At 32.6% G+C, this 27,988-nt stretch overlaps 1 protein-coding gene across 1 annotated transcript in view; it reads right to left on the bottom strand.

Annotated features, from left to right (window-relative positions):
* Nucleotides 1-27,988, bottom strand: part of LOC127726371 (heat shock 70 kDa protein 12A-like) — a 93,700-nt gene that overhangs the window by 43,387 nt on the left and 22,325 nt on the right. Inside the window, exons 2-4 of the mRNA XM_052233744.1 lie at nucleotides 27,524-27,630; nucleotides 26,193-26,243; nucleotides 22,378-22,456 (exon numbers count right to left, since the gene is read on the bottom strand). Coding sequence (XP_052089704.1) covers nucleotides 22,378-22,456; nucleotides 26,193-26,243; nucleotides 27,524-27,622 — 229 coding nt within the window. The 5' untranslated portion in view covers nucleotides 27,623-27,630. The remainder of the gene's footprint in view (nucleotides 1-22,377; nucleotides 22,457-26,192; nucleotides 26,244-27,523; nucleotides 27,631-27,988) is intronic.

The raw sequence follows: 27,988 nt of genomic DNA, 5'->3' as shown, positions 1-27,988 counted from the left end.
TCCTACATACTGTATAATGGTTTGATTAATTGTTTTCCTTGGAAGGAAAACTAGTACAAATAAATTCTATTTTCCTACTACGACTAAGATGAATGTTGTTTCTTTTTCTGTTCACACGGGCCAGACAACCCTTTTTATTTCAAGTTTGTTTTTGTTTAAATTATCTTATCTTTTTACAGCGGATGACCGTGAGGTCATTCCGGTGTATTGCTATCGCCTAAATTTCCATTATGTAAATTAGTTTTGGGTTTTTAACCGATCTATAAACATGATAAATACGCCGACATCATCGAGTGCAAAATAACATTCCTTATCGCTTGCTATATATTCATTTCTTCAATGAATACTCATCAAATTTTTTTTTAGAACATTATTTAATAATATTAAAATGTTTTATATGTATGTAAGTAAAAATTATTAATATCTATGCAGACGTACAAAAAAATTGTGTGCGGAAGAATATCTCAAGAACGATTGCAATCTCCTATAAAGGAGGTGAAGATTATATACAGATACATGCAGAGTTATTGGTCCTTGCTCTCTCGTTTTGCGGGAAAATATGAATGCCTACTCAAATCAAATCTATAAGAAAAATCGAATTATTATAAAAGAGTGTCCACCATGCACTTGCACTGCACTATTACTAATTAGTAGAATAGAATGATATACAAATGGATGAAAATTATATATACATGTAACTGTAATATACAAATATTAATATTAATATAAACCAGAGTATATTGATTTGTATCACTACAATACATATATATATATATATATATATATATATATATATATATATATATATATATATATATATATATATATATATATATATATAGGTTTGAACGTTGTTTTCAATTTAGACTTGTATATATATATATATATATATATATAATAGTTATTACGGTGATGTTGAATTCCCTTTTATTTGTTTATCTTCCACACAAGAACTTGTCTCAGAAAAAAATACATCTGTACATTAACTTCACTTTCAGGTATAAAGATGTGATTTTTTTCTGAGACAAGTGCTTCTGACATCCACAATAACTTGCGGTCATCCGATGTTCAGTACTTCAGTACTTTGATTAGATTCTGGGCGATTTAAAGATTGACATATGATTAAGATACTTGTCAACTATTGACAAATGCAATTGAATTCTATAGCTCAGATTCCTTTGATATTTTTTTTAAAGCAATTGAATAAAATATTTATCTGTCAGCATCCTACTAAGGTCATGATCTTTTCAATTTTCTTTGCAGTTTGCAGATTGGTGAATGCATCCTCAAAGTATGTCTATATGAAGGTTTGGATGTGGAGTGGAGGGTCATTCATTATTCATTATTCCTTATATTTTGGCCCATTATTCTGTATTCTGTATTCTTTATTTTTAAGCACCCAGGTATTCTCTTCTTTGTATATGTGGACACCCCGTTTTTCTCTATTGATTAATTTAGTTATTAGTCCTTTTTTCTCCTTTTTTTTTTGTCCATTCATGATTTTCTATTCTGTAGACCCTATCTACACTCTGCTGTATCTGTATATTGTTATTTTTAAGGCATTTCATAATTGTTGGTGTTAACACTGGTATTGTAAGATAAGGATAGGAATAAATTATGGCTAAGATAATAATTATTGGCAACTATTTCCACTCGACGCTTCAAATACAGGAATTTGAGGAATTTTGGTAGGACCTTTATCGGGACTCCGGGATCGGGTGTTTTTAAGCTTGGGATTTCGGGATTGATCCTTCGGGATCCGGGAATTCTTTTTTCGAATTTCGGGAAGTCGGGATTTAAATTTTTTTTTAAATTCGGGACCTCGGGATTCCACGTTTTTAAGCCCGGGATTTCGGGATCATGACGCCTCCTATCCCCCCCCCCCCCCCCCCCCCCCTCACACATGGTTGCATGGTTAAAGTGATTTGCTCAATGTTGGAAACAAATATTATTTATTGAAGGCATTCCCATAAAAAAAAAACTGGGGGGGGGGGGGGGGGGGGGGGGGGGGGGTGGATCTCAGGTGCTCCAGAAGGATAGGCAGATCCTTCCTGGAAAGGAGCAAAGGGATTACAGTGTGTGATAATATTTTGTGAGAGAATTCGATGTTTGCTATACCACTTTATGAAATACCACTGTACCAATCAGAAGAATTTTTTTGCATTGTTTTAAGAAATGATTTTACTTTGTATCCATGTATTATTTGTGAAACAATAAATGTTTTAAAAGGGCGAATTTTCTGTATAAAGTCAATTATTATGTAGACTTTTAAAGCCCAAACTTTCTATTGCCTTAAATACGGAAATGAAAGATCCGAAAACTATACCAATACAGAACGACATGTTTTTGAAATTATAGCAAAACTTTTGGTTGACAAATTATTATTCGTTATTGAAAAAAAATAAACTTCAATATCTGTCATTTTCTACCTTCCCAGTTCACCCCTATTAATTATTATGATGTGGACCGGCCATTGTTATTTATAGGTTTCATAACGAGTAGGAATTGGATATCGCTTGATATCAACTCGAGTTATTTAATTTCAATATAATAATAAACGATATTACTATTTAAATTAAATAACGAGTTGATGTTATAATACAATTATGGCCCGTAGAGAAGGTGAATATCCAAAATTGTCAACACGAAAAGGTTATTTCACTGAGGGCGCAGCCCGAAGAGAAATATTTTTTTACGGTTGACAATTTTGGATATTCATCGCTTCTAAAGGGGCCATACTTGTTTTATTATACCGAACTAACAGTGGAAGGACCTTTTGAAACATTGAAAAAGCACGTTACCTACTGTATCGTAACAAACACAAGTAAACGTTCGAAAATAAATTTGTGTCTTAAAATTTCTCATATGTACAAAAAAGGTAGAATCTTTTTGTGAAATATTGATGGTCCTGAAAAGGACCGTTTATAAGAGATATCCTCGGCACTAGATGCATTTCCAAAGTCTTGTTTCCTCGTCACTTGATGGGCTTCCTGTAACTTGAAGTTGAACGTTGCCATTTTGCTTACTTACGTCTGTGACGTCATTTTCATGGGAGATAACTCGTGGACAAATCAAGAAACTCAAAAGGTTATTCATCGGTGAATAAGTACATGTTATCTGGATGTGGATATGTAGATATAGAAAAATATCAGCCCGCGATCCAGAATATGAAGCTAAATGTCGAGTGAGCGTAGCGAACGAGCCATTTAGCTTCATATTCTGTCGAGGGGGCTGATATTTTTCAATATCTATACAATCCACATTCAGATAACATTTTTATCATCTTTCAAAGCAATGTTTCTTATCAAAATTTCCTTTTTCAATAATTTCGCGGGAATTGTTATTACCAGAGTGTCTCTGTTATTACTAGGCAACACACGTCATCAAAATATTAAACCGCGGATACACCTTATGGCCAAAATACGCAGGGTAAAATATTCCCATTAACTAGAGGAAGAAAAATGTTTCGTGTACATGATAATGCATATATGAGAGTATAATATTTGAAGATGATACAAAAAAAAAGAAATATTAAAGATTATATTGAAAGATCGTAGTATTTCATATCACCAGAAGAAGAAAATTTCTACTCGCTGACTGCTGAACAGCATACGCTTCATAAAAAAATTCCAGAAACGCATCAACATGCTGTTTGTTTTCAAGACTAAAAGTACACATACATATTTAAGTAGTCGTAATTCGTAAAGGAGAAGTTCATTTGAGAAAGACAGATGTTGGTGAATTGTCCTTCTTGTATGTAAATACCTCGACATCTCGCACCTTGTACCCGCCATTTGTAAGTGAGAAGACAAGGAAGGTAGGTGTTATTTTTGTAACGACTACCCCACCAAATTGCATTGGGACGGTATTCTGGTTCAGGTTATGGGGTACCATTTCCTATAAGTGCTTTGCCAAATGTTATCATTGAGGAAAACATATTTGGTTCAAACATGTCAAAATTTTCCGTCAGAAATAACAGAACCAGATCACCTGGATTTTTGAAATATTATACAAAATTGCTTCGCTGCATTCTGCTTGTACATGTACATTGATATATCATTCTTTTGATGACTTGGAGTTAAAATGACAAGGTACATCATGTTTATGATTCTTGAAAAAAAATATGCTTTCAGTGTATTCAACTAGGTAGCTCAGGGGTCAGAGCATCTCTTAATGAGAAGGTCTTAGGTTCAAATCCTAACTTAGTTACACTGAAACAGTAAATACTATAAATGGAATCTTAACATGTTTTACATGTATTAATCATTTAATAGTTTGCCCTCTTCAGTCTATTTCATGTGAATTATCAATGTACATTATACAGATATAGCCAATATATATGATTTACACCATTTTTCACAACAAAAACATTAAATTGTGACTTTTTGTGGAATTTTTCAGGATACCAATTTAATATGCAGTGAACATGATAATAAAATGTTGTATGTGTGCTTTTTTTTATGAAACAATTATTTTTCTTTTTGTTTTTACAAGCAATTTGAGAAAACTAGGTATATGTAATTCAGACTCAAATAATTTGACATTTATAGTGATACATATATGTACATGCACTCAGTTTGACTTTGACTTTCATTTGCTGAATTTCCCCCGAATTGAAGTAAAAAATGTCAGTTTGATTGGTCTTCAAAAGCATTATCTTTGTCAGTGGCCATTTTGTATGTTTGTTTTGTTTTGTTTTGTTTTAGCAGATGAAATAAGTATTTTAGACTTGTCAGAAAGAGGGTTGTTGTTTTGTGGTAGATTGTTTCCCCTATCTTATTATTTAAAATGAAATGTTTAATCTAGAGTGTATAGATATATAATATATGTGCATTTAATTAATCAATTTTTATTATAAGTTTTACTGTGAATTTTATGTTCACTATAAACGTTTTTAATAATTTAAACTGCCACCCGCGCATTGTTGACATTTGTACAGGTCAGATCAATAGTTCAAATTAGGTCAAATAGTTCAGTTCTGAAAAAAAGTAGTCCCGGCAGAACTTATCAAGACTGCCGTCGACACAATTTTATCAACATCTCGTTTCAGAATGTAAAGTATTTTTAGGAAAAAAGAAATGGTTCATTGTAAAATATGTACTGCAAGTGTAATTTATTTTATTAAAAGAATTTATTTGGTGACTTATCACCATTACGTATACAATGCAAAGCAATATGTTGGGAGAATTTGTTGATAAGTCCTGCTCACTTGATAATGTCTCCTCACTTGCACGCGCTAACTGGATACTAGTTTTACAGATATGTTGAGGAAGCTGATATAGCGGTAGGGAAGGATAATAATAGGGTTATTCACCGCTGGTGTAAATTTTAAGGGTTATTCGTCCCTCCTTGCAATTAAATAAATTTAAAATTAACTGAATTATTCCATGTCACGTGATAACGTGTTACCCAATATAATTGTTTATAATATATGTAAGGTATAATAACAAGCGATATCCAATTCTCACAAGTTGTTAAACCTATTTCTCTTATGGTCAACACTCTCATTGTGTTAAATTAAAAATTCCGCGAATCGTTCATCTAGTCTTTTGCATATGTCATATGTTCTGTTTCGGTGTCAAACAATAACAGTTGGAAAGCAAGTCCTTGGAAACGTCCGTTGTCGTCAAGCTCTATCAGCAACAATAGCAGGGGGAATTAATTAGGTGGCGCTACAGTCGTCCGTCACGTCAAAAAGTCCGCCAAATCAATCGGCTAAAAGATTGACGTTTAAAGTATTTATTTCAACTTGTCATACTTTTATTATAATTGAATTTTAGAATTTGTAGGTTTTGCGACCAATATAGTTTCAATACGTCATACAAACATTATCAAAAATAGCTTGTTATTGCTATTTCTTTATCCTGTCCGTTCTAAAAAACTTCAGCCATCTTTTTTGTTCGCCAAAAACATCGATTTTTCATAACTTGACGTTTGCGTATCCAAATACGGAAAAGAACGGTAATAATCTTAAATGAAACCGGGTAAACTATTTCAAATTTCTACACAATTTTGAAACCATCTTTTTTTTACTATTATACATTAATTTTGGTGACCACCAGTCATGTCAATTTGTACCTGGTTTTGGCTGCGTTTCTACTTCAAAACAGTAAAGTTCAACTTCTTTTCATTGTACCTGTTTCCAAAGTATTCTAAAATACTGATTTTATCTTATATATGAATGAAATTGTGATTAAAAATTTTTGTTTTTCACAGTTCCAGACGATACCTCCATTTCAAAGTAATTAAAACCCTTTTTGATCCCCTACACAAATTGACGGTGACATTGTTTTCTTTTTCAACATACGTCATATAACGTTTACAAAATATGTGTCAGGGTCATGTGCATGGTGAAAATTTACACATTGGACAAGTGAAACGACAAAGTTCTTCTTTATGGCGTTTGAAACTATAGGTCTAAGAAAATTTCATTTATACTGGAAGCAAATATGACAAATTAATGATGGCCTATGGATAAACAAAAGCGCAAAAATAGCAATAGAAAATGCATTGCAAAGAAAAATTCTGGAGGAAAAACATATGAAAAAAGGAAATGAAGGTCACTTAATCATATTTATATTTTATAAGTTAAAAACCTTGCTTATTTATTATCTCTTTACTAAGTAAGCTACATTAATAAGAGCAAACACTAGCTTTTCAAGTCAAACAAGAAATTAATTCATAGAGATGTGTTTTTACAAAATTGAATTTATTCAAATGGCAAATTCTTGTCAAATTTAATCATCATTGATCATTATTAAAGTAAAATGCACAAGATTTGTCTTACCAACTTTCATTTCTGAGATTAATATCCAATTATATATATTTTTATAAATATGTAAAGCAGCAGATACAGCAACCTGAAGAGAAGAAGCCCCATTTTTTTTTAAAGTTTACTTTCATAATCTATAAAATACCCTGAGAAATTGGACAAGGGCTACTGTGCTAGCTAATCTAATAGTTGAATTTTACAATAATAATGATTTTAAAATTCAAAATTATGTCACTTTCACCAGGGACTTTCTATACTCAGTTAGTATAGACTGTCCCTGCTTTCACTTATAATTTAAGCATTATTTTTTACAGAATTTTTGTCCTTTCTCTGTATGATATTTTCTAGGCAGTACTGTACTGTTCAACTAAGAAACATAGGCTGGAGTTAAAAGGCTTTTTTACTTTGAAGAAATTAAATTGTGACTCTTGGTCCCACTTTAATAAAATATAAAATATAAATGGTCAGTACTATTTTTTTTCAGAAAGATTATTTAAATTGTATACAGTATGTTTTATTGCATTAAACATTGTTAGAAGTAGTTAAAAGAAAATCCATTAGGAGTGATCCCATATCCCATTACAAAAATTACAAACTGAAAGTAAATTTCATCAGGCCCAAAGCTAATTCATATCAACTCAGCTAGGTTTCTAGATCTTATTTTTACCATTTTTTTCTGTTTGTCTTTTAATATTTACCTGTAATCCTTCTCTGAAAAGTAGGGAAGTATCTCCTCTTAATATTATAATAACATAGTTGTTAATCGACTTTCTTTTATTTTCTTCTTGATTTTTGTAAAATAAACTCCTTTTTATTCATTTTGGTGGGTTTTTATTTTTGACTGGTGATATCAAGGGGAGATAACCACTTGCACAAATCGGCCAAAAAAACCACCGCTTCGTGTTGAACATAACTTGACGTTTGCGTATCCACAACTGTATTGCCTAGATATTCATATCGAGTGTTTGTCTTACTGAGATGCTTTATTAAATTTAAATTCAGCCCATCATTTTTAGTTTCCTCGAAAATGTTTAGATTTTTCGATCAGGAGCCTTGACAATTTTCACACAAACTTCAAGTTTGAAGATCAAATAAAGAATAAAGGACTTTGAGTTGATGTGTAAGTTTTGACGAGTCAAAACTATGTATATTCAAGATTTTTTTGATCAATAAGTTTTTACCATGACAGTGGTATTTTAGTGAGTAAAAGTGAGGTTTGTCTCATCCGTAGTTTTACTGAATTTTCACGGTCACGTGACTCTATTGTTGCTGATAGACTTGGGGTCAAACCGTGACCTGCTTTCCAACTGTTAACACCAGACATTTTAACGTTTTCTGTGCCACGGGCCGATTTTAGGCCGATTTGTAAATACTACGTTGACTGCCACGGGCCGATTTTCGGCCGATGTTTTTTTCCTTACGTAGAACAATAGGCTTCAGTGACGTTGCCTCTTTTGTGTACTATGAGAGTGGCTACACAGACGAAGAACTGTGCTGTAACAAAACGTAACGTTATGCATGCAAAGTGCTTTCAAATTTTCATTTTAGTTGCGTCGGCCATACTTTTATAGAGTATATATATAAATTATTTCAATTTGTTTTCATTTTGTGGACTTCCTGCTGATTTTTCTGTTTTGTTTTATATAAAAAAAAAATCATATTAAAGAAATGGAGAAGTTTCACTCATTAGTGACAGCAGTCGAGATGTTTAATTACTGAAACCAATTTTGTTGCACTGTATGTGCATGTTTCATCAAATAATGAATCTTCAGTAGTGGTCCAGATCCGAATTATGGAATTATCAAACAAACAAGAAGCCTAAAAACGATCGAAGAGCGATTTCAAATACTAGAATGACCGAAATATCAATTAAAAATACCATGTAGGGAAAAGTAAAGTTGAGTAATTAAAGTGCTTGTCGTGATCCTACAGAGCCATCTTTATGGGAGGGGATGGGGATTTGATGCATTATCAATCATTTATTCATGTAGGTGTGGTGGGTTGTCTTATGTTCTCACTTCTCCATTTTAAAACGATACCTGGTATTACAATGAAAACGGTTTTTTATCAGATAAAAATAATATATTTTTAATCAAGATTCAACACACTAATGATTATCTTTACAATCCCGGCGCACCCCCTTACTGCATACTCGACACACTGTCCTACTCCTCCTTCGACCGCCGTAACCATTCCTGTCTGAAAATACATCACAGTCTTTCTCTCGATGACCGGGCAACTTCCTTATTCCATTTGTATTCTTATTTTGTCTAAATTGTCTTGATTTTCGTTTCTTTGCATCATGTGGTCTTTGGCGAGATCCTCAATAAGCTGTTGCGTGAAAGCTAATCTTGACAGTTTAAGGTTATCCGATGTATTTTATTGGTATAATGTGTATGCATTGATAACGATACGTAGCACAAGATTAAAAAACTACCTTTTTCCATACTTTTAAATTTTTTCGTCCATCATTATAACTCTCTTTCATCATATCCATAGGTACTTGGGGACAGGACAATTTTTTTTGGCCCTTTCCCTTTTTTCCAAAATCCATTATTTCATCGTTTTCTGTTAATACCAATTATTTTTGCGTTTTTTCTGTATTATAAGAACATAAAATGATTAATATACTATAAATAACTTGTATTTGCTATTTACTATCAATTCCATGTTTACTATACACAGCTGTTACTGATGTATATATGTTTTGGAAAATAGGGGAAGGTAAAAAAAATCGTCCTGTCCCCAAGTACATGTACCTCTGATCATATCAGCCAAATCTATGACTGCTTTATAAGTGCTTGAAATGAGTCCAAAAATTTACACAATGTTACTGGGGTCATCAACATCAACAAAATCTTCTAAAAAAAATCAATTTGTCAACACAAAATAAAAAGAATGTGTCCACACTACACGGATGCCCCACTCGCACTATCATTTTCTATGTTCAGTGGACCGTGAAATTGGGGTCAAAACTCTAATTTGACATTAGAATTAAAAAGATCATATCATTGGGAACATGTGTACTAAGTTCCAAGTTGCAATTCAACTTCATCAAAAACTACATTAACCTGAATATTGCAAGAACGAAAGTCGCGTGAATCTTTTCACCTAAAACAATGAAAAATTAGTACGATGTTAAAATTTTGATCTTATTTTTCTTTAATGACCAATTTGAAAATAACTTACTTTTGATTGTTGACTATTGTTTGGTTGAAATCCACATTGTCGCCACAAAAACGAAAATTTCTCTTAAACACGGGGATTCATTTTAAGATTATATTTTATAAAAAATTGCTATGTATGGAAAGAAGTGGTGCTTCATTTGTGTTGTTCAGTGTATATAGGAAAAATCTGTTTTTCTCCAATAGCGAGAATAGAAGGACAGTGAATGCAAGTTTTTTTTTAGATATCAAAGTAAATATGATATAAAGTGTCGTATTTATGCAGTCATAAAAGAAAACTATATTAATTGGTTTTTTAATCGCAGGAAAATGTCGAATTTTCTCTGTTTTAATTAATGTAAAGTTTACCAGAATTTAACCCCAATCACTGCCAATTATATATAACATACGAACGAAAGGATACATGTGCATTTTAAATCGAATTTCTAAATTGCATCCAACTTTACATTCTCTCTTTTAAAAAATAAAAAAAATATATCTGCTGTAAAAAAAAAATATATATTATAATACAACCCCATAACTCGGAAACGTAAAATCTAAAATTAAAAAAAAAAGGAAAGGGAGCTCACGTCAATAGATATTAACAATTCACCAAAGTTTTATGCAAATTGGTTGAAGTTTTTTTGAGGTAATATCCGATATGTTGACGACGGACGGACGGACGGACAACGGTATACCATAATACGTCCCTTAAACGGGCGTAGAAAAATACACTCCTAGATTATCAAATAATCAAATAACCATGAAATATTTGGTCTGGTAATCAAATAATCACTAAAAAACGTCCACGTAATGACATAATCAAAAGCCCCGTGAGGAAGCTCAACTATCAACTGTTTGTTTGAGCGCTGTGGAACCATCTCTTCGAATTTAAAAAGAAATAAAAAAGTTAAAACCTACCTATGCCCCTGAGATTTTTAATAAAATTATTACCGAAAAAGTACAATTTACTTCTACGTATACGGAAGCAAAACTTCTCCAAATTGCCGTTCAAATGCAATCACTGAAAGACGTCGTACCCTTTTACGCAAAATCTTATGACGCGACGTTATTGTTATCGTCACTGACGGCAAATATTCTTGTGTACTTTAGAAAAAAAAACAAGCTTGGCAGTAAAAGGAAAATTGTACGCTCCAGAATGTAATAAAATTTGACAAAAAGAAGATTTTTAGTTGAAAAAATGTGAGTGTTTTGTATATTATTGAAGAAACCACATATGTCTGTTGCCATGGACGAAATAGACATCGCCTTAACCTTTGAAAGTCATCAATGACCTAACCAATTAGCCAATGGAAATTTCGTAACATCGTCTCATGAAACTGGATAAGCCAATCAAATTAATGCAGATTTTCGTATCACTTTTTCGTATCACACTCCGTGCAGTGTGGTACGAGAAATATCTCTTCATGCAAGAGATAGATAGTAGGCCACAACCATAAGAGAATGAATCTTACGCAATTTGATTTGATTATTTTATTTTTAGTTTACCTTCAAACTTTTTATTTTTTATACACGTTTTTTGATTAAACCAGAACGTGCATGAATGTGCAGTAACTTAAATGACCTCAAACTGGACACTGGACGAATCCATATTATTTTTTATCAATGAAACTAAAGGTATGAAAGGTAAGAATTGCCACTTCTTATATTGTCACAAAATTTTTGAAATATAGCGTAAATCAATTATTTTTAAGTGTTACGAATTTACAGTTTAAGAATGTTATAATATATCTACAGTTATATATTTTCCGATACCTCTATGAATTTCCCATTTGATCTTTTTATCATTGAAAACAGCATCGAAATCATCCCTTTATCCTTGGTTGCTATAAGACGCTTTACCTGTACAGTTGTTGCTATGGTGCTCTCTTCGAGGTCCGCGTCCAAAGTATAAATAGTGGGCAGCTATTCAGTTCAAGTTGTCATTTGTGCCGTAGAGATAGTAAGAAGTAGAGCAGAAAGGTAGGACAGTTAATTGTTTAAGACGAGTAGCAGGATAAATCAAACAAAGTGGAGTGTTTGAAACCTGCTGAGAGGATAAAGATAGGAAAGTTTTGGTTCAGTACAAGTTGTCTAAACAGGGCTAGTGCTAAGGTTTTGCGTTCCACATCTCTCACTATTGCAGTGAGTGTTTGCTGTTAAACCATACCTTAGTGCTACCCTGTTATTCCAACAGTTTTATACATATATTTGAATAAAGTTTCATACGCCGAAAGTTTACACCAGTTGAAATAGTTATCATACATTCGTTTTAATAGGTTTCAGCCCGGTTCCATACATTTAGGTTTCAGCCCAGTTTCATACATTTAGGTTTCAGCCAGTTTCATACATTTAGGTTTCAGCCTAGTTTCGAACATTTGGTTTAAAACTAATATCAGACTGAAAGGGTTTTGTTAAACTGTTTCAATTTGCCAGGTTCGGGTTAAGTTAATAGGTGTTGAACTTCGTTTTATGTAGTATTTGTTTTATTATTTGGTAGTGATAGCATAAACTTTTTATTGACTTAAGAATTTTCGAATTGCTCTCAAAATCCCAGGAAACTGGTACGAACCCGAGGATAAACATATTTAAACGTCCCCGCCCGGTTACACGTTACAATAGCCTATTCCGGAGATAAAAGTGAAGGTTTTCAAATCAGACGTTTTATTCCATCAAACAAGTCATTTTTCGAAGAGAAATACCGAAATACATTTTACGCACGGCTACGCCAGGTAAAATTATTGTTTATCTTATAAAAAAAAAACATTTTTCAGTCTAATTATAAATCTTTAATAACGATTGATTCCAAACAAAACAAGTCAGTAGATAAAGTCAAAACTATGTCCGATCTGTCTATTTTTTGGACACCAAAATTCAATACGATCGTTTTAGGGTCAATTTCGTCTACCTCACAAAATCTTGTTATGCACTATAGGTTAAATGCATATGCTTTATATGTTAAGACATTTCTTTGTTTTTCCTTTTTGATGAATATACAAATATATATTGTTGTTTTCATAATTTTCACATTATCGAACCAACAACTTTCAGATTAATCTATATCAACCCTGAGACTTTTAAAACAATTTTGAAACCTGTTTTGTAATAAATGACTCATACCTTTCATGGTTACTGCGAAACAATTGCGTTTAAGATTCTTTGGGGTTTTATTCCGGGGATGCTCTTTTCTTGTAGTTGCAAGAATTACAAGAGCATCAGAAATATTATTTACAATTCTGGCTGTAGCATTATCTCTGGCAATTTCAATAGCTTTCGCTGTAGCATCACCTGCATTTTATCTCCATTGTTTTAGGTTCAGGTTCATCTACCGCTCATACAGGAGTGGGTTGTTCCTGATCCTCGTCAAGAAAAATAGGTTGGAGTGTTTTATCAGCTATTCACGATATACACCAGACAGCAGTCAACCAGAAAGCCGGAACACAAAAAGAGAATGTTAAGGAGGATAAACAGGCTCAAAATTATCTCCGCTGAACATGTTATAAGCGAATTGAAATACTATAAAGTCATTGGAACTCGTTGGAGGCTTCCTTGCCACACTTCATCTTAAGCCAAGTTTGTGGTAGTCATCGTTTTGGCAATCGCCGAAAACAACTTTTCAATTAATACTATAATGATTACACTACGATGTTTCCGATAATTTTATTATTTTGAGATCGCCCACGTCATTTAAACTGTCTTACTCTGACTCGTATTCGGACGCGGGTCGGAGTCATACACTTATTGTAAATCTTTATTAGGAATAGATATAGCACAATCAACATTCAGTCTATCTTGGCGTTGATTAAGTTGAAAAGAAACTGATGCAGCTACTAAATTACATTTATAGTATATGCCGAAAAGGAAACTTAGCATAAAATTGAGAATGAAAATAAGCATGTTTATGTTATATATGTATATGTTACAAGAATTTTCAAAATTTAGGTATTTTGTAAAATAACTGAATTTTAAGGCAATTTATAAAATGCCCAATCTTGACAGGCATTAAATTAAATGTCTAAAAATACCTAGTCATTTTGTAAACAAAATTCAACAAATTGCATGTTAGTTGTAGAAAAAGGATATCATTTAGAGACCAAAACATCATTACGGCCAAAAACCAATAAGCTCTTTTTTTTTTAGACTACGTTAAGTATTTTTTTCACCCGGTATTTTAGAAAGTAATTTAATGATCTTCTCATCATGATGACAGAACGAAAATTGGTTACTTGAGAAAAAAATTTACCAAAGAATTTTTGGAAAATCTAGATTCAAAACAGAAGTGTTAAATATGAAGGAGAGAAAAGGAAGGGTGCTTTTGATTGACTGATTTTTAGCTCACCGGGCCCGAGGGCCCAATGTGAGCTTATGCCATCACTTGGCGTCCGTCGTCGTCCGTCGTCTTTCGTCGTAGTCGTCGTCGTCTGTTGCCGTCGTCGTCATAAACTATTTCAAGAATCTTCTCCTCTGAAACTACTAGACTAATTACCTTCAAACTTTAACTGAATGTTCCTTAGGGTATCTAGTTTATAAACTGTATCCGAAGTTTTGATACACCAACAAACATGGCCGCCATGGCTAAAAATAGAACATAGGGGTCAAATGCAGTTTTTGGCTTATATCTCAAAAACTAAAGCATTTAGAGCAAATCTGACAGGGGTAAACATGTTCAATAGGCCAAGATCTATCAGCCCTGAAACTTTCAGACGAACCGAACAACCAATTGTTGGGTTGCTGCCACTAAATTAGTAATTTTAAGGAAATTTTGCAGTTTTTGGTTATTATTTTGAATTTAATTGAAGATAAAGATAAACTGTTAACAGCAAAAATGTTCAGCAAAGTAAGATCTACAAAAACGTTAATATGACCAAAATTGTCAATAATTGACCCCTTAAGGAGTTATTGCACTTTAAAGACAATTTAACACAATTTATTCATGTTTGCTAACATTTAAAAATCTTCTCCTCTGAAACTACTGGGCCTAATACTTTTAAACTTTAACTGAATGTTCCTTAGGGTAACTGGTTTTTAAATTGTATCCAAAGTTTTGATCCATTATTAAACATGGCCGCCATGGCCAAAACAGAACATAGGGGTCAAATGCAGTTTTTGGCTTTTATTTCAAAACCTATAGCAGTTAAAGCAATAGTGACAGGAAGTTAAAGTGATGAATACGTCAAGGTCTATCTGCTATGAATTTTTTAGACCAATTGAACCAACCATTGTGGTCTTACTGTCCGAAATAGTTTATTTTCATGAAATTTTACTGTTTTTGGTTATTATCTTTAATATTATAATAGATAGAGAGAAAGTGTAAATAGCAAAAATGTTCTGCTAAGTAGGATCTACAAATAAGTCAAAAGATCAAAATAGTCAATTGACTCCTTAAGGAGTAATTGCCCTTGAAACGTATATTTTTTTTACATTTTTTGGTGCAAGTTTATTACTTTTTCAAAAATCTTCTTCTCTGAAACTACTGGGCCAAATACTTCCAAACTTTAACTCATATTCCTTAGAGTATATAGTTTATAAATTGTATCCAAAGTTTTGATCCATAAACAAACATGGCTGCCATGGCTAAAAATAGAACATAGGGGACAAAAGCAGTTTTTGGCTTATAGCAGTTAGAAAAAAAGTGAAAGGGAGTTTAAGTGATAAATAGGTCAATCTGTTATGAAATTTCAGACAAGTTCGACAACCCATTGTGGGGTAACTGTTGGAAATAGTTTATTTTTATTAAATTTTACTGTTTAAGGTTATTTTCTTTAATATTATAGTAGATAGAGAGAAAGTATAAATGGCAATAAATGTTCAGCTAAGTAAGATCTACAAATAAGTCAACATGATCAAAATAGTCAATTGACCCCTAAAGGAGTTATTGCCCTTAAAACGTTTTATTTTTACATTTTTTTTTGTGAAAGTCTAATTACTTTTTCAAAAGTCTTCTTCTCTGAAACTGCCAAATACTACTTAAAAACTGTAATTGAATATTCCTTAGGGTATTTAGTTTATAGATTGTATTCGAGGATTTGATCCATTCAAAAAATGGAGGCAGTTTCTAAAAATAGAACATAGGAGTCAAATGAAGTTTTTGGTTTTCATCTCAAAAACTAAAGCAGTTAGAGCAAAACTGACATAGGTGAAAGTGTTAAACAGGTTTAGATCTACCTGTCAAGTAATCGTTAGACCAATAGGACAACTTATTGTTGGGTTACTGTCCAGAAATAGTTAATTTTTAGGAAATTTTACAGTTTTGGGTTATGTATTATCTTTTATATTATTATAGAAAGAAAGTGTAAACGACAAAATTGTTCAGCAAAGTAAGATCTACAAATAAGTCAAATGTTTGAAACTGAAATTACAGGTGAGCGATATCAGGCTCTCATGAGCCTCTTGTTATTGTTTGCATTCAGTTGCAAATATTTTATGTTTATTTAGAAAGAGAACACATGGATAATACATCAAATAGGTAAGTTCTGAATGGAATTGACTCGGAAAAAGAACAGGAATTTCGACTGCTGCTGAAATGAAAGTATGTAGGATAAGGACAGAAATGTTGCCTTTTAACAGGCCAATAGCGGAACGGTCGAAGAGTTTTTAAAGTACAGACAGCATGGCATTCTCCTTACACGATGCATCAGCTTTAATATCCCCATTCAGAAATAATGTGAATCTATAATTCCTGCACACCCAAACAGATTCCCCATATAGCATGGGTTTTTCCATACAAGAGTGCCTGAAGGGAATTCTTGGGTCTTTACAATCTGCTGAATTAGGCGATAGTAGTTTACCGATGTTTAAATCTCGAAAAGCAATCAAGAAGAGACAAATCAAGCTAACGTAGAAACAAAACCTGAGGGAATCGCATGAACTCAACAAGTAGCGAGACCGGATGCGACGATAGGGTAAACGTCTCCTGCTATGCATGCATCGCACACCATGCCAATATCTGGTTCAGCCTGTTGAATGCACCGATAAACCAAAAGATGTGCATGTAAATCAACCTAATCATACTTATGTTACTTAGAATGTTTTGGTAACACATGAAAAACGAAGATATTCATGTGTATGCTGTTTGCGAAATCCCGTGTTTTACGAACAGTGTACATCATTAAGTGATTTATCAGTAAAAATAATAACAGAGCCTCATGGGTCATGGTCCGGGTTTTCATCAAATATGGTGGTACTGCTAAGACCTGATTTAATGTCAAACGTTGTTATTTTTGGCAAACAAATCAGGACAAACGTGTAACAGAACCTGCCATCCAAACATTTTATGAAATAATCATAATTTGTCGAGTTCAGTGCTTGTGGGAAGTTTAAATAATTCAGTAGAAAATATAATGAATAATTAAAACTGCAAGCCTTAAATTCAGTAATTATCATTATAGATAAAACTGCTTTGTTGTTCAATACTTTCAATGCCTCAGTATTTATGAACATTTCATTATGATAATGATTTCAGCCATTGGGTAAAAAGCCTTTCAAATTTTTGCAGGCATTTTCTAAAATGTCTGAATCCATTAGTCCATATACAAAATGCCCTAAAATAACAAAAAGGAAACGATAAATACAAGGGTCAATAAATATTTAGGATAACAAATATGCTTCGTCAGTATGATGTACAATTAATCTTATAAACTCAATGCTGGTTTTCCCCAACGCAATCTTGACAGTAATACAATTTAAAACTGAACTATGCTCGTATACTTGTAAATTTTAAAATCAAAACATTTTCGCAAATTTAATCAAATGAACAAGGTATACTTCTTTACCGTTGTCACTGAACAGACGCAAAATATATATATATCTATAGTATATTTTAACAAAACGCATTTGACTAACAGATCGAACAACAAATGTTCTTAAACCCTGCTGACTGCCATTGGCGATTGCCAAATAAACGGATCACCGATGAAATAAATGGATCTTAATTATAAATTTAATACAAAACAGAAAACAATAAACTTGTGGAAAAGATGATATACCGCATGCAAAAGGTGCAAAGGTTTTTGTACACCATATCCGGATTTCGACAATTAATGTCTCTTCAGTGATGTTAGGAATCGAAACGGTATTTGGAAGGCCATATAATTTACCTCAATTTAGGATAGACTCTTGAATTTTGAAAGAGTCAAAATAAGTTGAACGGATCATATAAACCCGAAGGCAAATATAATACAAGCCCAAACGAGAAAATATAGACAAGTCTAAATTGAAAACAACGTTCAAACCTATGATTGTATTATGACAGATATTTGACATAAATTTTGGACATAGCTGACGTTACAATTATTAATTAAATTTTATTCAAATAAGAAAGGTAATGATTTTTTTAATCACTATTATACACCGTGGGATAATGCAAACTGTTCTCTGGTCATTTAAAGATTATTTATAATCACCAATGTCAAAGTGACCTCTCTATTATATATGGGACATTTACTTATACAACATTTTGACCTTATTTCGGACAATAACTATATTTGGTAATTTCTAATTTTATGCTGACAAAGAAAGTCACGTTGGAATACCATCAATTAAATGATTGCTATATAAGTAGAAATTCTGCTTTGAGACGTCAAAGTTTGAATTTGAAACTTATAGGTGTCAGTCGATCCCGGCCTGCCTCTACATTGGCAACAACGCCCGGCCTGCCTTCACATCGACAGCAATGTCATGCACCATCAAAGGCATTGTTCAAAGCTAGTTTCCCCAAGCATGTAACAACCAAGAACCAGCTCTCACAGATGTAGTTCGTCTGTTGAGAGTCTGCCGGGAATCAACACAACAGCTAACTTCACAACATAACAACATTCCATATATACCATTCACATGAATTCCAACAACGTCTTCCTTTTTATTTTTGTTATAATAATTGCGTTGGATAAAAACCGCAATTTTTATACGTGTGCATGTAAAACAAATTTCTTGGTAGAGGGGTCTAAATACAGCACAAACAACATTTTCCAAAAGACCAAATGAGTGAAAAAGTATATTTTAACAAAACGTATTTGACTAGCAGTTCGAACAACTGATGTTCTTAAAACCTGCTGACTGCCATTGGCGATTGTCAAATCAACGGATCACAAGATGTAACAAAACAGATATTATTATTAAATTATTACCAAACAGAAAACAATAAACTTGCGGAAAAGATGGTATACCGCAAACATGAGGTGCAAAAATTTGTACACCATATCCGGATTTCGACAATTCATGTCTCTTCAGTGATGTTAGGAATCGAAACGGTATTTGGAAGGCCATATAATTTACCTCAATTTAGGATAGACTCTTGAATTTTGAAAGAGTCAAAATAGGATGAACGGATCATATAAACCCGAAGGCAAATATAATACAAGCTCAAACGGAAAAATATAAACAAGTCTAAATTGAAAACAACGTTCAAACCTATGATTGCGTTGGATAAAAACCGCAATTTTTATACGTGTGCATGCAAAACAAATTTCTTGGTAAAGGGGCCTAAATACAGCACAAACAACATTTTCCAAAAGACCGAATGAGTGAAAAAGTATATTTTAACAAAACGCATTTGACTGGCAGGTCGAACAACAAATGTTCTTAAACCCTGCTGACTGCCATTGGCGATTGCCAAATAAACGGATCACAAGATGTAACAAAACAGATCTTATTATTGAATTATTACCAAACAAAAAACAATAAACTTGCGGAAAAGATGGTATACCGCAAACATGAGGTGCAAAAATTTGTACACCATATCCGGATTTCGACAATTCATGTCTCTTCAGTGATGTTAGGAATCGAAACGGTATTTGGAAGGCCATATAATTTACCTCAATTTAGGATAGACTCTTGAATATATATATATATATATATATATATTAACTAAATAACTAACTATATATATATGTTTGCCTCTGTTCAGTATATATATAAAGTGCCTAGAAAAATCAACCTAACGATGTAAGAGTAGATCTGATTCTTTACTTCCTACACGAGCGGGGCTGGAACCTGCACTTTTTATTGATCACTTCTACGACAACACCTCCTAGCATTGCGCAGACGCCTTATCCCCTCCTCTAACTATAGCTGATAAAAAAAATCAGCTTTCGTTTCGGGAGGTGTTACCTCCTCGTAGGAATTAAACAAGGCCATCTGACACAATACACGAAGTATTTTTAAGTGTACAGGAATTATCATCTACTCATCTCTTCAGTATAATTACAGGATGCTAATCTATTTTTAGAAGCATACACTCACTGTTAATTTATATATGTATTTGTCTGCCTCTGTTCAGTATATATATAAAGTGCCTAGAAAATCAACCTAACGATGTTAGAGTAGATCTGATTCTTTAATTCCTCCCCGAGCGGGGCTGGAACCTGCACTTTTTATTTCTAACTTCTACGACAACACCGCCTAGCATTGTGCAGACGCCTTATCCCCTCTTCTAACTATATATATATATATATATATGTGTGTGTTAAAATATACTTTTTCACTTTTTTGGTCTTTTGGAAAACGTTGTTTGTGCTGTATTTAGACCCCTAACAAGAAATTTGTTTTGCATGCACACGTATAAAAATTGCGGTTTTTATCCAATGCAATCATAGGTTTGAACGTTGTTTTCAATTTAGATTTTTTTATATTTTTTCGTTTGGGCTTGTATCATATTTGCCTTCGGCATTATATGATCCGTTCATCCTATTTTGACTCCTCAAAATTAAAGAGTCTATCCTTAATTAAGGTAAATTGTATGGCTTTCCAAATACCGTTTCGATTCCTAACATCACTGAAGAGACATTAATTGTCGAAATCCGGATATGGTGTACAAAAACCTTTGCACCTTTTGTTTGCGGTATACCATCTTTTCCGCTAGTTTATTGTTTTCTGTTTAGTATTAAATTTATAATTAAGATCCATTTATTACATCGGTGATCCGTTTATTTGGCAATCGCCAATGGCAGTCAGCAGGGTTTAAGAACATTTGTTGTTCGACCTGTTAGTCAAATGCGTTTTGTTAAAATATACTTTTTCACTTTTTTGGTCTTTTGGAAAATGTTGTTTGTGCTGTATTTAGACCCCTCTAACAAGAAATTTGTTTTGCAAGCACACGTATAAAAATTGCGGTTTTTATCCAACGCAATCATAAGTTTGAACGTTGTTTTCAATTTAGATATATATATATGTACATATATATAAGTACGTCTGAACCAGTGACAACTCTACAACAGATTTATCCATCGGATTACCAGCAGTGATGGTGATATATGGCTGTGTACATTTTGTATATACAACTCTAAACATCAGCCCAACAATGTTAGCGAATTTACAGATCTAACATTGTTGGGCTGATGTTTAGACGATATATATATCCCGCTCGGGGAGGAAGTAAAGAATCAGATCTACTCTAACATCGTTAGGTTGATTTTCTAGCCCTTTATATATATATAAGAAGAACAAAAAAAAAATTGCTATATATATAATACTAAAACGACGTAATCCAATTTGTTAGCCGTCATAACGTAATAATGACGAGTTAACTCTCTATATATAACTAATATAGGACAATGGTGTTGATTAAAAATTACACCATTCCAGTCCCTTTTGTTTTCCACTTAATTAATATTACCAATAATTAACAAGTTACGGGTCGAATCCGATACCGATACCAATAGTACATGTCTTATTCTTTTCTTCGTTCGTAAATTCCTACGTTATCGGAGCACCTGTGTCACATGGGTATTAAAAGCCCTTAATTTTAATACTATTTATTCAAAAATCAAAAATTAAGATTTAAAATACTAAACCAAAAAGGGTATATATACATTCCTTCTTAACATATAATTGTCCTAAAACTGTATAAAACCCGTAATTGAATACTGTTTACACGTATTAGTGAAAGTGAATTAAAATCCAGAATACAGGTGTAAATAAGGCATAGGTTCTTAATTGAGTCACGGATACGCGATGTCGCGGGTGTGTTCTACATGTAGTATATATATATATAATAATCCTGAGCTTTCGGCCGGCCATGCCGGTCTCCTTAAGCGGAACTTTATTGTTGGTATACTTTTGTTGGTTCTTAATTAAAAATAAAGTTCCGCTGAAGCAGAATTTAAGAGATTTTGAGTTTATAAAAATATAATATGTACCAGCATTTTTCTTATCAAAGCAACAAAGGTAAACTTTCATAAAATATGAATGTACACTATGCCTTTAGAAGTTCGAATTATAATTCAAAAGAAATAAAATAATAAGGATGATATGTCTTGCATACCACACAAAAAGACTTCAGAGATTGTTTAGTAGTTCTTTTTCCCCATTCCCTCCTCCCCTCCCAAAAAAAAAACAACAAAAAAAAAAAACAAAAAACATTAGCCTATAAACGATATTTTGTGTGCAAACATTTTTTTCCCTGTTACATGTATTTCAGATTATTTATATTCGAACATTACTTACCTCTCAGACGAAAAACATTGTTATTTGCTGATGTAACTCTGAAGGAAACGAGGTCTTTCTTTACAGAAATATCTGAAAGCTGAAAAAGGTGTATTAGAAACCATAGGAGCAATACAAACAATGAGTTGAAGAAAAACATTATGTCAAATAGAAATACGACAAAAAGACAGAGCGTGTAGTCACTAGGTATAGAATTGTTCTGGTTCGGATACGGTACAACGTATCTTGTTTGGTAATATTTGAATTAAAATTTTAAAGCATAATGTACAATCTTTTGTAGCACTTAAAGGGGCACTAGCTGTCAAATTCATGTTCATCGATTTGACTCAAATTCTCATATTTGATTTATAACATACTAAAACTTATATCCTAATTACAATAAGTCTGAAATAAACAGCTAACAATGCATGTACTCGATAATATATATATCAGCATTTCGTGTGTACTTTAGTCTAGACGTCATCTAATTAACCATCGAGATGACATCAGAAGTCTGCCGACGGTCACATAACCCGATATAAACATAAACATAAATATAAATAGATAGCGACCTCATGTTTGATTTCATGTTATAGGTTAAAAAAAGTTAATCATTGATTTTACCTTTGGATCGAATCAATGAACGAAATGGTTCACCTTTGACATACCTGTCTTAGGCTTTGTTTTACTTTCAATGTTGACATTCTTTTCCTTTTAATGGCTGAACACGACTAATACATGCGTAACCAATCTCTAGCTCATGGGTTGAATTGCAGGTTACATGAATACGGATTCAAAGAGGTCGAATTGTTCACTTGCAAGTGAATAATTCATCAGCGATGTTTCTTATCTTGTTTTAGCAAAATTGAACCAAAGTGGCTGCTGAAAGCGACAGAAACAGATTCCACCACCAAATATCATGCAATACGATATTTATTTATTTTTCTAATTCTTACCCAATTTTTTTGTTTTTTTTTTTTTTGCTCCTGACCTGTTAATTATTTTTATTTAACCAACGTTGTTTGATCTCAGTTCTTCATTGGTCAAAATTCGATTATGACATCAAATTTTCTTGCCTTCCTCTGAATTTCCTATTCTGCCGACATGAAAAAAGTCAACCATGCCTGATGACGTCACAAAGAAAGAACACATCTTTTTGCAAGAATAAGGAATAAGATCGTCGTGTATATCGTCTGTATATCATTAGATGAACAGATTCAACCACTAAATCTCTTGCAACACGATATGTATCCAATCTCGACAGTTAAATTTTAAATATTTGAAACGCTCGGAGAGCCTCGTTTTTTGAATTTGAAATTTAACTAACTGGAGTTGATACATATTTTCTCTTATGGTTGAGGCCTGTAATCGATTTCTTGCATGAAGAAATATGATATCTCGTATCACACAGCAAGGTGATACGAAAACTGCGATAATTTGATTGGCTTTTTTCAAGCATCATGAGACGATATTACGAAATTTACATTGGCTATTCGTTAGGTCATTGATAACTTTCAAAGGTTAAGACGATGTACATTTCGTCCAAGGCAACAGACATATGTTATTTCTTCAATAACATACAAAACACTCATACTTTCCACCTGGAAATCTTCTTTTTGTTAAATTTTATTACATTCTGAAGTGTACAAATTTTTTTAAAATGTCTGATGTTAAAGTTCGATGCCGAAAAAAGGACATATGACGTCATACTGATACATGTATGTGCAAAAGACTAGATCAAGGATTCGCGGATTTTTTTCATCTAACACAATAAGAGTGTTGACCATAAGAAGTATAGGTTCAACAACTCGTAAGGATTGGATATCGCTTGATATCAACACTCGTCATTTAATTTAAATAGTAATAATAAACTCGCCGAAGGCTCGTTTATTATTATATTGAAATTAAATCACTCGAGTTGATATCAAGCTATATCCAATTTTCACTCGTTATGAAACCTATAAGTATCATACTTGATGCTGTGGTATAATCTATTTTTAATCAACTTGTGGTTCGTTTGAACTCATTTCTTCATTGGTCAAAATCAACTATGACGTTGATATTTTTTGCTTTCCTGTGAATTTCACTGTAGTGATGTCATGAAAAAGAGGTGACCATGCCTGATGACGTTTCATAAAAAGGACACATCTTTGTGCAGATCATTTGAAAAAAGAACTACATTTGTTTGCATATCTTCTCAAAATCATCAGAGAAACAGATTTTAACACCAAATTTCGTGCAAAACGACATTTCTTCACTGTCCTATATCTGATTAATATTTTTTTATTTTATAAAGTCTTTGTAGGATAATTTTATTTCGGCGTTAATTTTATGAATTTATGTTGCATGTAATTTATGAAAACCCGCGCAAATCTAATGACATTTAATACGACATATACATTGCTTTCATTCTTCTCTGAAAAATTATATGTGCATTCTGAATCTGACGTTTGTGTGCATCTTTAAATTTCACATGTAAAAGAGGGATGAAAGTAACCGAAATAATCGTTGTTGAATTAAAACACAACACATTTTACGGTTGGTTTATTCCGTTTTGATGCTTTGCAACAATCTATAAATAACATATAGCTGAGAGGGTGATAGAGCAGATTGTTACGCCGAGAAAATATTGCCAACCGAGGCGAAGCCAAGGTTGACAATGCTTTTTCGAGGATAAAATCTGCTGTATCACCCCCTCAGCTATGTGAAATTTAATTTATTATACTTCTATTACTATTTTCTTTTAAATTTTGAATTAAAAGTCGTAACCAATGACATCATGTACATAACTACCATTAGTTGTATTGAATAAAGAGCTGGCATGATCAGGCGTTTCCATGAAGAGTAATATAATATGAGCCGGGGGTAAAGTAGAATGATAATGCATGTTTTACTATAAATCTTTTTCTCTCCAAATAAATTCAGCACCTTTATATAAACGATGGCTGACTATTATTCAAATATTTTACAGTGACCGAACTGTTAAATTTTTGCATTCTTTGAAACAATCTAAACCATTTTCACACATTGTTCTATAGTGAGTAAATAGACTTTTTGTTGTTTATTGATACAAGATTCAATTAATTAGGCTTTGTGACATTTTCAGATTGAGGTTTTCGCAGTGTTTCTTTCTATAATGTTATAGAACTTTTTTGCCTCTCTCAAAAATTTTCAACTTCAACTTTCAAAGGACTACACTTATTGAAGTAAAGCAACTACAGTGAAGTTACAGTCAAACGTTAGATAATTAATTGTACTGAAAATAGTTCAGTGATACCAAATGGGCAGTAAAAATCATAGGATGAAACAAGAAAGATAACAAGGTCAAAATAAGAGACGAAAACAATAATCCACAAAACACTATATAGGAATCCAAAGAATCAGTTAAACGAATCCCAACAGTTCCCAACAACAACCGACATGTTATAAATGCCTGTTTAAGCTGGTTGTTGAAACATGTCCAGCGATAGTATATCACACAATAGCGCTTCTGCATACTAAAACTTATGTGACAATTTAAACCTTTACTTTTAACTCGACTTTTCTATTTTTACAATCCAGTGACTGTGCATGTAACTTATGTTCAATTACTAATTATAAAGCTCAAAAGTAAAATGGTTAAATGTACAAATCATCGAATTATAAATCCTTCGTTCAGCTCTTTTAGAAGTTATGAGTCTAAGATGTATTGCTGAAGACATCCCCAACACTCAATATCTGATTTACTACTTTTCGTATTTATTATTTTTACTGTATGTGTACAACAGTGAGTGGGAACTTATCAATATACATACTTGGTGGAACTTGTATGTATAGTTAACAGTTTAAATACATACCAGTAACATAATTTGATCCCTAGGTTTCTTGTTTTCCTTAATTGGTTTTTCCTGTAACATAAAATAATCGATTTAATATAGAATATGAGTTATCTTTTATATCAAACAGTTAACAACCTGATCCTTTCCACACCATACAGTAATAAATCGAACATAAATTTCCTTAGCGAGCTGATGTAAAAATATCACCACATGCTTAACAGAAATATCGCTTAAACACATTTTATCGGTTGTCACTGTTAACTCTTTCTAGTACTTCTACTTGTTCTAGTACAAGTATAAAATAAAAGCAGGAATATACAAACACATTTAAAATAAGATAGTTAAATTTTTCATTTATTGCAAACCGGTCACCTTTATTGTGGAATAATTCACAACCTGTCTTGTCATTATCGTAATTTTTTCATACATTATTTTAGAACCTGACTTGCTCTGTTCCTTTATTTATCTACGTTAACCAATGTTATCCTTACACACATAAAAGATCCCAACGAGAAGTATTTTTGTCCATTAAGAATGGTTTCTTTTTTTTGTAATTTATCAATATGTCAAACGATCAGACGTGCTTTCATATTTGTCTTGCGGAATTTATTCTCATGAATATTGTATTTAAAAAAACAATTAATTAAAAGATAGTCTTAACTACTATGGAAAGTATCTCGTCGGGACTTTTATAAGCGGACTATACGGTAAGGGTTTTACTCATTGTTGAAAGCTATGTGGTGACCTGTATTAACTTACTTCCGTTTTGTGTCGTTATCAGGTTGATAGATGTCTCAATGTCAACAATACCACATGTTTTGATTTTTATTGTAGTTGGTATCAGGTTTGTTCAGAATCTAAGATATAATACTTAGAACGCCGTAAAAACAATATTGAAAAAAGCAGTGATTGAATCGCTTGATTGAAGATAGAAAGCTCAATGCGTTCGAACAATCAATCAACCGGGTTATTACTGATATATTGAGTTGAACCGATAGATTTTTCTATAATTTTGATGTAATTTGTTCCAAAGGTAGTACACTACACTGTGAAAATCTTTTTTGGATAGAGCAGGTGCAATTTTTTTACTTGCGTTTTTTTTTTTTTGTCTAAAAGAAATGCACTACGAAATAAATGTGCTCTGAGGCCAAAGAACAAAAAAGGAAGCAACAACGTTATACATTCAAAATATATTACAAGCATCCTAATCAAGACCTATAACCGACCGTGCGAGTTCAGGTCGTTTAACACCCCCAAGTAGTTAGACATATAACACAATCACCGAAAACAGTTGTGGTCACGTTAGTGTCAAATAAAACTCGAAAGAGATTTGCCATCACCATACATACGCTAAAGCGCTTTAGAAATCCATCCTCTGTTAACACAAACCACTGATCTCTATAGCCTTTTATCAAAGACACCTTCATCTTTAGATTCCCTTCCATCATCAAGATATCTGAAAAAAAATAAAGTAATATTCTTATGTTATGACCTAGATGTACAATCAGTAATACGTAAACACAGTGCGCCAATAAAAATCAGATTCAAAAATAAAAACCTAATTTCAATTAAGGGTGTATTCTTCTGATGCTTCAGTCTCGTTGAAATCTCGTTCAGAAATTATTTCCAAAAAGTGTGATACAAGTGGAAAACATTAATGAATTTTAAAAATATATATAATCAAAATAAACTCTGTGAAAAATTGTATACTTACAATAAGTAATTTGTGAGTAAAATTGACAAGTGTCATCAGCCAAAATGTCGAGAAAATAGATGAGGGGTACAAAGAAATGATTTTACAATAAATATGTACA

Source organism: Mytilus californianus, unplaced genomic scaffold (assembly GCF_021869535.1).
Source record: "Mytilus californianus isolate M0D057914Y unplaced genomic scaffold, xbMytCali1.0.p SCAF_17, whole genome shotgun sequence".
Classification (NCBI taxonomy): Eukaryota; Metazoa; Mollusca; class Bivalvia; order Mytilida; family Mytilidae; genus Mytilus; species Mytilus californianus.
This window is presented reverse-complemented; position numbering and strand designations above follow the sequence as displayed.